This window comes from Capricornis sumatraensis, chromosome 15 (assembly GCF_032405125.1).
Source record: "Capricornis sumatraensis isolate serow.1 chromosome 15, serow.2, whole genome shotgun sequence".
Lineage (NCBI taxonomy): Eukaryota > Metazoa > Chordata > Mammalia > Artiodactyla > Bovidae > Capricornis > Capricornis sumatraensis.
In genome coordinates this window covers 68,367,746-68,381,569 of record NC_091083.1, presented here as the reverse complement: position 1 = coordinate 68,381,569, position 13,824 = coordinate 68,367,746, and the positions used below count along the sequence as shown (strand labels likewise).

The window sequence follows — 13,824 nt, the reverse complement described above, 5'->3', positions numbered from 1 at the left end:
GCATGCACGTGCGCCTGAAAGCACAGATGGGGCTCGAGGGACCTCAGAACTGCCCAGCCCCAGCTCCATCAAGCTCGACCTCTTCACTAACATGTGTCCAGTTCCCACCTCCATTAGACGGAAGTTTCAGGAGAATACAGCCTTTGTCAGTCTGCTTTAGGCACCTAAGTAAATGCTCAATGAATGGTCATTGAGTAAATGAATGAACAGCTGCTGGAAGCAGTGGGTGAGTAGCTAAATGATTAAGAGCACTGGCTTTAGGGTCACACTAGGATCCAAATCCTGGTTCTGCCCTTAGCTGTGTGATAGTAGGTGACTCATATCCCCTCCCTGAGCCTCAGTTTCTCCTGTCTGTAAAATGGAGATGAGCATATATAGAAAGAGATGGATAAACGGTTTTATTATGATCCCTAATAGCTCACTACCCAACTAAGAACTTCTAGAGCAGAGGTAGCCAGGTTCAAAGCAAACTAAGAGTTCTTAAGCTCAGAGGAGGATAGTTTCTATATTTCAAATGCAAGTTCAAACCACACCTCTTTACACCTCTTTTAATATTTATTAATCCATTCAATAAGTTAGACAAATACCAGTGGTATCTACCAGGCATAGTGATAAAGGACACAAATCTTGTTCTCAAAATTACAGTTAAGTACAGGAAGGAAATAAGATTTTAAAATGCTTTAAAATGAGAATTCCCTGGGGGTTCAGTGGTTAGGACTTCACACTTTCACTGCCTGGGTTCAGTCCATGGTCAAGGATCCAAGATCCTGCAAGCTGCAAGGCACAGCCAAAAAGAAAATCACTTTAGGAGAGGCTAATTCAGAAGCACAGAGAAAGAGCACTTAACCCAGTTTAGGAAGACCAGAGAGGCCTCTAGGATAGTGAGTGGAGTCATCCAGGGCAACAGAGAGATGGAAGAGACTCCTAGGCAGAGGGGCCACCATGTCCAAAGGCAGAGAGAGCTGGAAGCCTGCATGTTCAGAGAAACAGCAGTAAGCTCCAGCAGAGGGGACAATGTACAAACCAGAGGCTTTATCAACAGAGGAAAGAGGAGACACCCAGATAACAGTGACTAGTTTGGAGAAGGCAGGCATATTCAGCCGGGAAAGAAGACTTTAGGGATAAAAAGAACACAGTTCAGTTCAGTTCAGTCGCTCAGTCATGTCCGACTCTTTGCGACCCCATGAATCGCAGCATGCCAGGCCTCCCTGTCCATCACCATCTCCTGGAGTTCACTCAGACTCACGTCCATCGAGTCCGAGATGCCATCCAGCCATCTCATCCTCGGTCGTCTCCTTCTCCTCCTGCCCCCAATCCCTCCCAGCATCAGAGTCTTTTCCAATGAGTCAACTCTTCGCATGAGGTGGCCAGAGTACTGGAGCTTCAGCCTCAGCATCATTCCTTCCAAAGAAATCCCAGGGTTGATCTCCTTCAGAATGGACTGGTTGGATCTCCTTGCAGTCCAAGGGACTCTCAAGAGTCTTCTCCAACACCACAGTTCAAAAGCATCAATTCTTCGGCACTCAGCCTTCTTCACAGTCCAACTCTCACATCCATACATGACCACAGGAAAAACCATAGCCTTGACTAGACGGACCTTAGTTGGCAAAGTAATGTCTCTGCTTTTGAATATACTGTCTAGGTTGGTCATAACTTTTCTTCCAGGGAGTAAGCGTCTTTTAATTTCATGGCTGCAGTCACCATCTGCAGTGATTTTGGAGCCCCAAAAATAAAGTCTGACACTGTTTCCACTGTTTCCCCATCTATTTCCCATGAAGTGATGGGACAGGATACCATGATCTTCGTTTTCTGAATGTTGAGCTTTAAGCCAACTTTTTTGCTCTCTTCTTTCACTTTCATCAAGAGGCTTTTTAGCTCCTCTTCACTTTCTGCCATAAGGGTGGTGTCATCTGCATATCTGAGGTTATTGATATTTCTCCCAGAAATCTTGATTCCAGCTTGTGTTTCTTCCAGTCCAGCATTTCTCATGATGTACTCTGCATATAAGTTAAATAAGCAGGGTGACAATATACAGCCTTGACGTACTCCTTTTCCTATTTGGAACCAGTCTGTTGTTCCGTGGCCAGTAGGCCAGCCTTTATTCCAGGGTAGACCCTCAGAGATCATCCAGCTCATCCAACATTTGGGGGGTGAAGAAAGATCTCTCTTATAGCAGATATCTGTTTCTTTCTTTTTTTTTTTTTGCTGTCAAGCATCTGGTTATCTTTTTCCACCCGCTGATTTTTGGTTTTGTTTGTTTAACTTATTTTTGGCTGTGCTAGGTCTTTGTCTCAGTGCCTGGACCTCTCCTTGCAGCGGCTTCTCTTTCTGTGGAGCATTGTGGAGCATTCTCATTGCTGTGTGCTTCTCTGGAGCACTGGCTCAGCTGTTGTGGTGTACAGGCTTAACTGTTCCACGGCATGTGGGATCTTCCTGGACCAGGGATCCCACACAGAACAGAGACTGTCCACTGCATTAGCAGGCAGATTCCTAACCACTCAACCACCAGGGAAGTCCAGTCCCTGATTTTACTTTAGGGGAAACACCTTTTCTTGACTCTCAGGCAATCAGAACATCACTGACCAATTGGTGATTCGAGTGAGGTCAATCTGGTTCAGAAAATACTAATCCCAAGGCTCTGACTTAACTGGGAAGAGGTAACTCCTTTTCCCAATGGACTGAACTTGGACAGATGGAAGCTTGGAGCTGTGGCTGTGGTAGCGGGCCGGCTACCATGAAGTGGGAGTCTCAGCCAGAGAGCTGGCTTTGCATTCATATTTGCATAAGCTGCAAATATATATGATATATATGAGCCATCAACACATTCCCCTAGGCCGGATTTTCTGTCACTTTCTAGTGGAAGAATCCTGTTTGATCTGTTAACCCCCAGTCTCAGAAATAACAAGCAACCAGCAGAGAGCTTTAATAATCATGACCTCCTGATGTTCACAAAAAACCTGGAGATTTCATAGTATTGTCTTCATTTCCCCCATGGAAATTGTAGGCTCAGGAAGGTTAAGTGGCTTGCCTGAGGTCACACCAAGGCAGATGGGACATTAAATTCCAGAGTTTCTAGGCCTGTGATTCTTTTTCTTACTGTGATACAATTCTGCCTGCTATCGAATCTTACAGTTAAGACAGCAGTGATACCCTCCCCTCTCCCCTGAACTGGAGCAAAGAAGATGGTTCCCCCTGCCTGCGATGTCCTGTGTACAACTCCACCTGTCAAATCTACCAGCTCAAACACCACCTCTTCTGTCAAACTCCCTTGGCCACGTCAGCTGGAAGGTTATCTCCCTTTCTTGGTTTTTATTATCTGTGAGATGGACCCTGCCTTGGTAATGAAGGGTCCATTTAGTTAGTGGTGGTTATGCCCTAGACTGTGACCTCTATGAAGGAAGATAGAACACAAACCTATAGTGAGCTTACATTTAGAGTTTCAAGACAGGTCTTACCTCAAATACTCTACTAGGCTGCCCCCCTGAGGCCACTGAAATTTCCTGGAAATAATGTGGAAATACCACAAAAGCACCTCTCAGGCTTCTCTACGCCACGGGACTTACTCGGTCCTTTCTTTGTGTCATGGACCAACTGACAATCTGGTGAATGCTTCACAAAACAATGTTTTAAATGTATTAAGAAAATATAGCAGAATTACAGTTAACAAAAATCTAAGTTTGTGACACAGCAATATATCTGCCTCTTTCTGCAAAACAAGAGCTAGCAACAGACCTAATAACTACCTTCTTTTTCAAAGATGTGATAAATGAAAATTGGCTTTTGAGAAATCTGCAACATCTTAAATACGTGATAATATCTCTAAGTTCTTTTGGTTTAAAAAATTATATAGTGGTTTGTTACCTACATTCACGACTGAAGGTAATGATAAATTTAAGAGGGTAATGAAAAAAGAGATAATATTTTTTCTCATCCAAGTTCACAGACCCTTCCCCTAGTTGTTGCTACCTGGATGAAGTACACCTCATCTGTGATCTCTTCTGGCTTTTAAGGCCTGAATTTGAGCTCTGCTACTTATTTAGGGGGTGTACTCAGATGAGTCATTCCCCTCACTTTGCCAACAAAGGTCCATCTAGTCAAACCTATAGTTCCCAGTAGTCGGGTGTGAGAGTTGGACTATAAAGAAGGCTGACCGCCAATGAACTGATGCTTTCAAAGTGCGGTGCTGGAGAAGACTCTTGAGAGTCCCGTAGACAATGAGGAGATCAAATAGGACAATTCTAAAGGAAATCAACCCTGAATATCCATTGGAAGGACTGATGTTGAAGCTCCAATACTTTGGCCACCTGATTAGAAGAGTCGACTCATTGGAAAAGGCCTGGATGCTGGGAAAGATTGAGGGCAGGAGGAGAAGGAGGTGACAGAGGATGAGATGGTTGGATGGCATCGCCGCCTCAATGGACATAAGCTTGAGCAAACTCTGGGTGGGAGATAGTGAAGACAGAGAAGCTTGGCATGCTTTAGTCCATGGGGTCGCAAAGAGTCGGACACAACTAAGCCCCTGAAAAACAACAACAACAAATTCCCCCCCACCCACAGCCTTAGTTTTCTCATCTGAAGACAGAGAGAATTGGACCATATCCTTTCTGAGGTTCTAACTAGCCACACTCAGTGGCTCCTTAATTCTGAGCAGATTCTCAATAAATGGCTGAGATACAGCATGCTGTAGTCATAACAGTGAGCATGAAGGTGAAATGACAGACGGCTTCTCACAGCCAACACCCCACAGAGGGGCTGGTGGACCCAACGTGGCCTTCACAGCCGGGCCCTTCTTGCACGGCCCAGCCCCAGGCCAGGGGCCAAGGGGTGAGCCCCTCACTGACCGTTCAAAGCGCATGACCTTGGCCAGGAGCAGCTGCAGGGGCTCTGAGTAGTTCCGGTAACTGTCCAGAGCCTGCAAGAGGTTGCAGAGTGACTGAATCTCGTGCTCTGCCCTCCAAGCGGGCTGCTTCTGCGTGATCTGAATGGCCCTTGGAGGGAAGTGACCCTGGGGGGAGAGAGAGCCAAAGTGATGCAGAGGACCCAGTAGTTGCCCCCAGAGGCTGGTGGGCAACTCCCCACACTCCTGCCCCACCCTTTTCCATTCCCACACAACAGTGGCTGACATGTGATGAGTGTGCCCTGTGTGCTGGGTATCAGGACAGGCATCTTACACATACCATCTCGCTGCATCTTCGCCCAAAGAAGCGTGGCGCGATTATTATCCCCATTTGACAGATGCAGACACTCTGGCAGGACTGTGACCTAGAACTGCTACATGCCAAAAGGCCTGTGTCCCCAGCTACTGACCAAGAACCGCTGCCATTCACTGACCCCACCAGTCAGTAATGGGGCTCCCTGGGCCCATTCGACATATTGCATGCTTCGGTCAAGGGGGATGTCCCTTGCCTCAGCCTGCACCTCAGCAAGCCTCAGGAGCCTAAGGAACAAAGAGAACTTACAGAGACTCTCAGCTAACCCTCCTAAGCCAGGACTCATGGACCAAGATGCGGGCAGATCCGGGCATTCGCTCGCCACTCCCACCTGCCAGGGAAACAGTGCTGTGATATTTACTTGTATGTATTAGGCTGCACTAGATCTTAGTTGTGATGTGTGGGATCTATTAGTTGCGGCACGTGGAATCTAGTTTTCCCAACCAGGAAGCGAACCCGGGCCCCGTGCATCAGGAGCAAGGAGTCTTAGCCACAGGTCCACCAGGGAAGTCCCAGGAGAAAATCTGAACTCCTACCACAGCCTGGGGCCCCACATGGTCTGCCTCCCTACCTGCTAATTGCCCTCCGCCCGTGCCTTCTGCCGCTCTCCTTCTTTCTCTGGTCTCCCCTCGTCTTTTGCCTGTGCCAGGCTCACTCCTGTCTCTCAGGCTTTGCTTGGACTGTTTCCTCTGCCTGGAATGTTCCTCCCCTGGATTTTCACAAGAATATGGCTGCCACTTCCTCCCCTATTCTGCTCTCAGCTCATATGGCGCCACATCTTCAGAGACTCCCTTCTGGATCATCTGAGCTAAAACAGTAGGGCCCCTCCCAGCACTCTGTAAGCTCAGAATCATTTTCTTCAAAGCATTTAATACTTTCTGAAATGATCTTACTCTTTTTTGTTAAAGTAAAAGAAAGTGAAAGTCGCTCAGTCATGTCCACCTCTTTGCAACCCCATGACTATACAGCCCATGGAATTCTCCAGGACAGAATACTGGGGTGGGTAGCCTTTCTCTTCTCCAGGGGATCTTCCCAACCAGGGGATCAAACCCTGGTCTCCTGCATTGCAGGTGGATTCTTTACCAGCTGAGCCACAAGGAAAGCCCCCCACTTTTTTTTCAACCCCATGGCCTGGAGCCTACCAGGCTCCTCTGTCCATGGAATTCTCCAGGCAAGAGTACCGGGGTGGGTTGCCATGCCTTTCTCCAGGAAATCTCCCCAATTCAGAGATCGAACCTGGGTCTCCTGCATTGCAGGCAGATTCTTTACTGTTTGAGTCACCCAGGAAGCCCCCTTTTCTGTTAAAGTGTATATTATGTCATTTTCTCACCCTAAACACACACATACACGCACACACAAATCTTGAACTCCATTGTCCAATATGGTAGCCAACAGCCACATGTGGCTATTTAAACTAAATTTAAAAATTAGTCCCGGAATTCTCTGGTGGTCCAATGGTTAAGAATTCACCTTCCAATGCAGGGGACACGAGTTCGATCCCTGGTCCAGGAAGATTCCACATGCCCTGGAGCAACTAAGCCTGTGCGCCACGACTCCTGAGCCCACGCCCTCGAGGCCATGCTCAGCAGCAAGAGAAGCCACGGCAGTGAGAAGCCCACGCGTCGCAACTGGAGAGTAGTCCCCACTTGACTCAACTAGAGAAAGCCCAGGCACAGCAACGAAGACCCAGTGCAGCCAATACATGAATAAATAAAACTAGAATAAAAGAACTAGTCCCTCAGTCCCACTCGTGACAAGTGCTCAGTGGCTACATGAGTCTGCTGACTACTGTACGGGACAACGCAGACCACTAAACATTTCCGTGTCACTGAGAGTTTGATTGAACCAAGGTGTTCTAGAATATAAGCCCCAATATAAACACAATAAGGACTTCCTGGTGGTCCAGAGGTTAACACTTCACCTTCCAATGAACGGGCTACGGATTCAATCCCAGGTCAGAGAGCTAAGATCCCACTTGCCTCGTGGCCAAAAAACAAAAAAGACGCAAAAATACTGTAACAAATTCAACAAAGACTTTAAAAATGGTCCACGTGAAGAAAACCTTTTTAAAAGATAAACACAGCAGTGGCCTCGCCTACCTTGTTTACCACTTTTAGAATGTCTCACCTGTGGTGGACACTTGACGAAATAAATGTTTACAGAAGTAAGGATGAATGCCGGCATCTTACATAACAGTAACTGTCTTGTAGCAAAAGGAAAGTGGGTCACGATGAGAATTCTGGTCATCACACCAGGAGATCGGAAGCCATGCACATCCACTCGGAAAGGTAGTGTAGCATAGTGGTTAAAAGCACATAGGCTTGGGCACCAGATGTTGGGTTTGAACTTGGTCCTGCTACTTCCCAGCCAGCGTTGTGTCCTGGCACAAGTCTCTTCTCCCAGAGACCCAGTTTCCCTGTCTGATAATAACAGAAACTATATGGGCAAACCAGAGTTAATGTCAAGGGCTTACAATGTGCCTGATGCAGAGCAAGGGTTATGGAAGTGTCGCAGTCTCTTTTATGGTCCGAATCCATTCCTTCTTACTATCAATAACCCATTAGGACTTCTGTTATAGGGTCTATTTATGGCAAAACACAGATGCCTTTGGCTTCTATGAACCAGGCTCACTTAGGGCCCTAATTCCTCCAGGAAATACTTGTTACCACCCTCAACCCTTGAGACCTCCTTCTGTGGGTTCCTACAGATTGTTACTTAACTTTCTGAGTAAGTTCCATCACCTTAACTCCTATTAGCTGCTTAAGGACAAGTGTGAATGTTATAGTCATCCTTGTTCCTCGTATCCACTCGGGTGGGGCGGGGAGGAGTGGATTGGTTCCGAACTAAATACTAAATACTAAAATCTGCTGTTGCTCAAGTCCCTCCCTCAATATGGTATAGTATTTGTATGTCCTTCCATATACTTTAAATCACTTCAAGATTACTTAAAATACCTAACGCAATGTAAACCCTACATAAATGTTGTAAATACAATAAATAGTTACTGCCTGCAACTATTTATTCCAATTTTGCTTTTTGGAACTGTCTGGAATTTTCCTTTTCTGAATAGTTTCTACCTATGGTGGGTTGGATCCGAGGATGTGGAACCTGCTACAAAGATACAGGGAGCTGACTGTATTCCCCACCACAGACACAGACCAAGGCCTACCTAAGGAGCTCAAAAAAATATATGGAATGAAGAAAAGGAAATCACTCAAACACAGCCCTGACTGTTTCTCAAACACCATTTCTCAGCACTGTCAATTTCACTCACTTCAGGCCAGTTATTCCCTCACTGTAGTCCTCTAGCACAGCAGTCCCTAACCTTTTAGGCATCAGGGACTGGTTTTGTGAAAGACATTTTTTTCACAGCCCAGGTCAGGGGGATGGTTCAGGTGATAACGCAAGTAATGAGGACTGATGGGGAGTGGCAGCTGAAGCATCACTTCCTTGCCCACCACTCACCTCCTGTTGTGTGGCCCAGTTCCTAACAGGCCATGGACGGTAGCAGTCCACAACTCTGGGGTTGGGGACTCCTGCTCTAAAATACAGGAAGGATAAAGGAAAATAAGAGGGGCCGTTCATAATCTCAGTGCACAGAATTAGCCATTAACATGTGGCATTTGCGCATGTGTGTGTACATGTGCGCTCAGTCGTGTCCGACTCTTTACAACTCCATGCACTCTAGCCCACCAGGCTCCTCTGTCCATGGAATTTTCCAGGCAAGAATACTGGCGTGGTTGCCATTTCCTTCTCCAGGGGATCTTCCCGAGCCAGGGACCAAACTTGCATCTCTTGTATCTCCTGAATTGGCAGGTGGATTCTTTACCACTGTACCACTTGGCATTCTTGCTTCCTGCCTTTTTCCTATGTATAAATAAAATTTTTGAAACTAACACAATATAATGACTATTTTTCCATTAAAAACCAGAAGAATAGATAGTTAAAATCCCCTCGTACCAGGTCACACCTAATCCAGACCTGCTCTCCACCACTGGAATTAATTATTTGTATATGCTATTTTTAATTATATTTCTTTTTCACTCTGCTGGGTCTTCACTGCTGCGAGTGGGTTTTCTCTAGTTGCAGTAAGCAGGGGTTACTCTCTAGGTGCAGTGTGAGGGCTTCTCGTTGAGGCGGCTTTTATCGTTAGGGAGCAAGGGCTCGATAGTTGTGGCACAGAGGCTTAGTTGTTCCAAGGCATGTGGGATCCTCCCAGATCAGGGATCGAACCCGTGTCTCCTGTATTGGCAGGCAGATTCTTTACCACTGAGCCACCTGGGAAGCCCTATGTATATTATTACAAACTTATACATGTGCCCACAGAGTACGTATAGAATGATTTTGCTTTTATTTACATAAATATTAAGACTGCTGACATTGTTTATGCAACTTGCCTTTTTTTCACTCAAAACTACGTTTTAGAAATGTGCCTGTTGTTTCCAGCATCTCACAAATGGTATAATAAATGAGTTTGTGATTCTAAGCCTTGATAATTCTTAAGATTTCTTTGAGAAATTTAGTGTTAGTAGAATCCTAATATGGACTATACTGAAGTTTAGTTTTCAAGTGTTATCCTGAGAGACAGCTTATATATGTATAAATATGTGTATCAGCTTGACTGATATATAATTTATATACAATTCACCACTGAAAGTGTCCAGATCAATTTTTAATGTATTCAGAGTGGTACAGATATCACTACAATGAATCACCCTAACAAGAAATCTGGTACCCATTACCAGTCACTCAAAGGGCAGGTTGGACAGCATCACCGACTCAAAGGGCACGAGTTTGAGCTAGCTCTGGGAGATGGTGACGGACAGGGAAGCCTGGCGTGCTGCAATCCACGGGGTCGCAAAGAGTCAGACATGACTGAGCGACGTATCAACAACAACAAAAAGGCAGGTTGTTTTTTTTTTAAGTGAAGTTGCTCAGTCGTGTCCGACTCTTTGCGACCCCGTGGACTGTAGCCTACCAGGCTTCTCCGTCCATGGGAGTCTCCAGGCAAGAATACTGGACTGGGTTATTCTCCATCTCCGTGCTGGAGAAAGAGCCAGAGAGGCCTTGCCTATAAGGGGGACTTCCCCTCTGCGTCCTCCTCTCTCCCTCTGCTGCTATGCACAAGACTGCCCGCATCTCTAGAGTTCTGTGGCCCTCAGAAAGACCCCTAGTTTCTCCCATCAGAAGGGCAAAACTTGGGTATTATTTCATGGCCAGCATCAGACACTGGCTGGTCTTGAAATCTGAAGAAACTCAGAATTTGGATGATTTACTGTGCTTCATACATAATGGGACATGAGAAATTGGATTATGCCCAGTGGAGGCAGGCAATAGAAGCCACACCTTGGTTCCGAGGGAGAGGGGAGCAGAGCGACCCAGGTGGTCCTGCACCTGTTAGAAAGCTCCAGGCTCCCTGCTCCTCCCGAGAGGAAAACCAGCATGGCTGCTCCAGGCCAGGGTTGAGTCAGGTCTACGGGGGTGAGAACTTCAGATCTTTCCTATAAATAGAGAAGCCCCTTTAAAGTTGACATTAAATTTCAAATTTTAATTTAATAGCCAGGATTTGTTGGAACATAATAATGCTTGAAATTCGGAAAGCAAATCGCACAGGCCAAGTCACACGATGCTGGCAAAGATGGAAGGCAGGAGGAGAAGGGGACAACAGAGGAGGAGATGGTCGGATGGCATCACTGACTCGATGGGCAGGAGTTTGAGCAAGCTCCAGGAGATGGTGACAGACAGGGAAGCATGCTACAGGCCACGGGGTCACAAAGTCGGACACAACTGAGCGACAGAACAACTGAACAACAAGCACAAAGTCACATGGAGGCATCCCCTCCTCAGGTGGCCACCCAAGCCCAGGTCAAGGACAGGGGTGCCCAGCACCTCTCGGAAAGTCTGGGGAGTTCACACACAGGTCAGGGCTTCTCCCGCCTCACTGGTTATTTCTCCTCTGCCTGCAACTCTCACATCCTCTGCTTCGCCTTCCACTCTTTCCCACTGGTCCAAGCGCAGGAGATCTCCCCTGCTGGTTCGGCTCAGCTATAAAGCAACAGGGAGGACTTTCCTGGTGGTCCAGTGGTTAAGAATCCACCTGACAATGAAGACAACATGGGTTCGACCCCTGGTCGAAGAGAAGATCCCAGATGCCAGGGAGCAACTAAGCCTGCGCACCGCAACTGCAAGTGCCCAGAACCTGTGCTCTGCAAGAGAAGCCACCACAATGAGAAGCCCACGCATTGCAGCCAGAGAACACTCCACGTACAGCTGAAAATCAAATTAAAAAATAATAACAATAATATAGCAAAACTTTAAAAATAGTGAATATTAAATAAAGCAACAATGGGTTCAGGGTGGGGGGTGGGCTCACAGTCTTGGGATGCCAGAACTGAAAGGAACCACTGAGAGCAACTATTTCATAGGTGAGGAAGCTAAGCGGCTAGCTCTGGATGGCACACTGGATTGGTAGCAGAACCTGATCTGAACCCAGCAATCCTGATACCCAGCCCACAGCTTCTCTGAGACTATGAGGTAGGAAAAAAAAATTCCCAGCAGAACGTCAGAGCTTTCTATACATACCGACTCTGCAACGAAGTCCATAGTATCAAATGTGATTCGGCCTTGTTTCCTCTTCTGGAAAAAACAAAAACAAAAAAAGGAGAGGAAGGAGAATCAGCCAGACTGCTTCTAGAATTTTGCACTGAGACCCTTCTGCATAACTAGACCACCATGCAAGGCAAGCAGCCTTGAGAAACGTCCACCTCTGCTCAAAAGCCCAACTCTGCACAAAACTTGGGCCCAGAACTGACAATATGTTATTATGGAGGCAGAGAGAGAGCGAGCAGGGGTGGGGAGAGGGAAAGGAGGACAGAGAGGGAGGAAGGGAACCCAAAAGAGGAAACAGAAGCAAAAGAGAAAGGGAGGGAAGTACAGTAAGCCCCCTACATTCCGAGAGCACCTTTGTAAGTCCAGTTTGTTCTAAGTCCAACAAACAGCCTGGAAACCCAACTAACACCATCGGCTGTATAGTACTGTACTGTCATAGGTATGTAATACTTTCCACACAAATAATGCCTAAAAAACAAAAAAATACAGAAAACATTTTTAATCTGACAGTACAGTATCTTGAAAAGCACAGTAGTACAGTGCAACAGCTGGCATACAGGGGCTGGCATCGAGTGAACAGGCAAGAAGAGTTACCTACTGGAGGAGGAAGAGGAGGTGGGAGATGGTAGAGCTGAAGGGTGTCAGCAGAAAGAGACAGGGCCAGCTGCAGTTTCACTCACATCTGACTTTGATGGGATGCACGTATGCATCTTTGAAAGTTCGCAAATTGAAGGTTTGTTTGTAGGGAACTTACTGTATGGAGGGGGAAACAAAGAATAGAAAGAGGGATAAAAAAAGGGAAGGAACAAATGAAGCCTGTCTTCACTAAGTGCCTATAGCAAGCCAGGCACGGCTTATCTTATTCCATTTCATCATCAGGACATAGCAGGTCGTATTGAGCAGCCCCGCTGGGGACTTGAAGTGGGTGAAGGAAGTTGCCCAAGAATCACACGATGAAACGGTCCTGGCCTAAAGGATGGCCAGGAAGAAGAGGTGTAGGAGGTCTTAGGGAAGAAGTAATCCAACCCTATTTCCTAACAGATGCAGGGAGGATGTGGAAAGAGTAGAGAAAGGGGCAGAGAAAGAGGGAAAATGCTATGATGGGGGAGAAGGGAAAACAGGGACAAATAAGGCCCTGACCACCATCCTGTGCTACACTAGGGAACGTGAAAGTTGCTCAGTCAAGTCCGACTCTTTGTGACCCCATGGGTTATAGTCCATGGAATTCTCTAGGGCAGAATACTCGAGTGGGTAGCCTTTCCCTTCTCCAGGGGATCTTCCCAACCCAGAGATGGAACCCAGGTCTCCCGCATCGCCAGCAGATTCTTTACCAGCTGAGCCACACTAGGACCCTCATTCATTTCTCTGAGCACACCTCACTCCTCCCCCAGAGCCCACTTGGATCCCTGTCTTCTCCCTCCATTTATAGTTTGTGCATCCATCTGGTGCTTCTCAGGGAGGCTGATGAAAGAAAGATGTAGTATTCAGAGAGGTCTGGACTCATATATTTCACTGAAAATTAATCTATGGCTCTCTGCCTGACGCTACTTCCCAGCCCGCCAGGTTCCCTGCCCGGAAGCTGTATGACCGCCATAGGCTGGCCCATCTGGACAGGGCAACATTGTTAAGTTTAGTCTCGCACTCCCTTGATGACAAGCCTGTCATCTGGTCTTCAGCTTCCAGCTGCCCAGGCATCACCCCAAGTCTTCTGTAACCCAGAGACTCCTGGTCTCCAGGGCCCTTCCCTTCACCACCGTGTGATAGCCTGTACCAGAATGTACCAGAATGTCCTTCCTGAGGTTACGATTCTCCTACTCTATCCCTTCTCATCTCAGGGCAGAATCTAGCTGCAGACTTGTTGGCAGCATAGCATAGCATCTTCAAAACATGTGAATTTGAATGAATTTAGATGGGGCAAATCCTTCTCCTCCAGCTGCCCCCAGGTGCCTACTTCCTGCTACACCTTCAACTCAGCCACAGACACAGTTACATTACCTGCTGTCCC

The 13,824-nt window shown here is 46.9% G+C and overlaps 1 protein-coding gene across 1 annotated transcript in view; it reads right to left on the bottom strand.

The window, feature by feature from the left end:
• The window catches only part of CNBD2 (cyclic nucleotide binding domain containing 2), a 53,494-nt gene that overhangs the window by 31,828 nt on the left and 7,842 nt on the right, over positions 1-13,824 (bottom strand). The window contains exons 4-5 of the mRNA XM_068986815.1: positions 11,793-11,846; positions 4,842-5,005 (exon numbers count right to left, since the gene is read on the bottom strand). Of these exons, the coding sequence (XP_068842916.1) occupies positions 4,842-5,005; positions 11,793-11,846 (218 nt within the window). The remainder of the gene's footprint in view (positions 1-4,841; positions 5,006-11,792; positions 11,847-13,824) is intronic.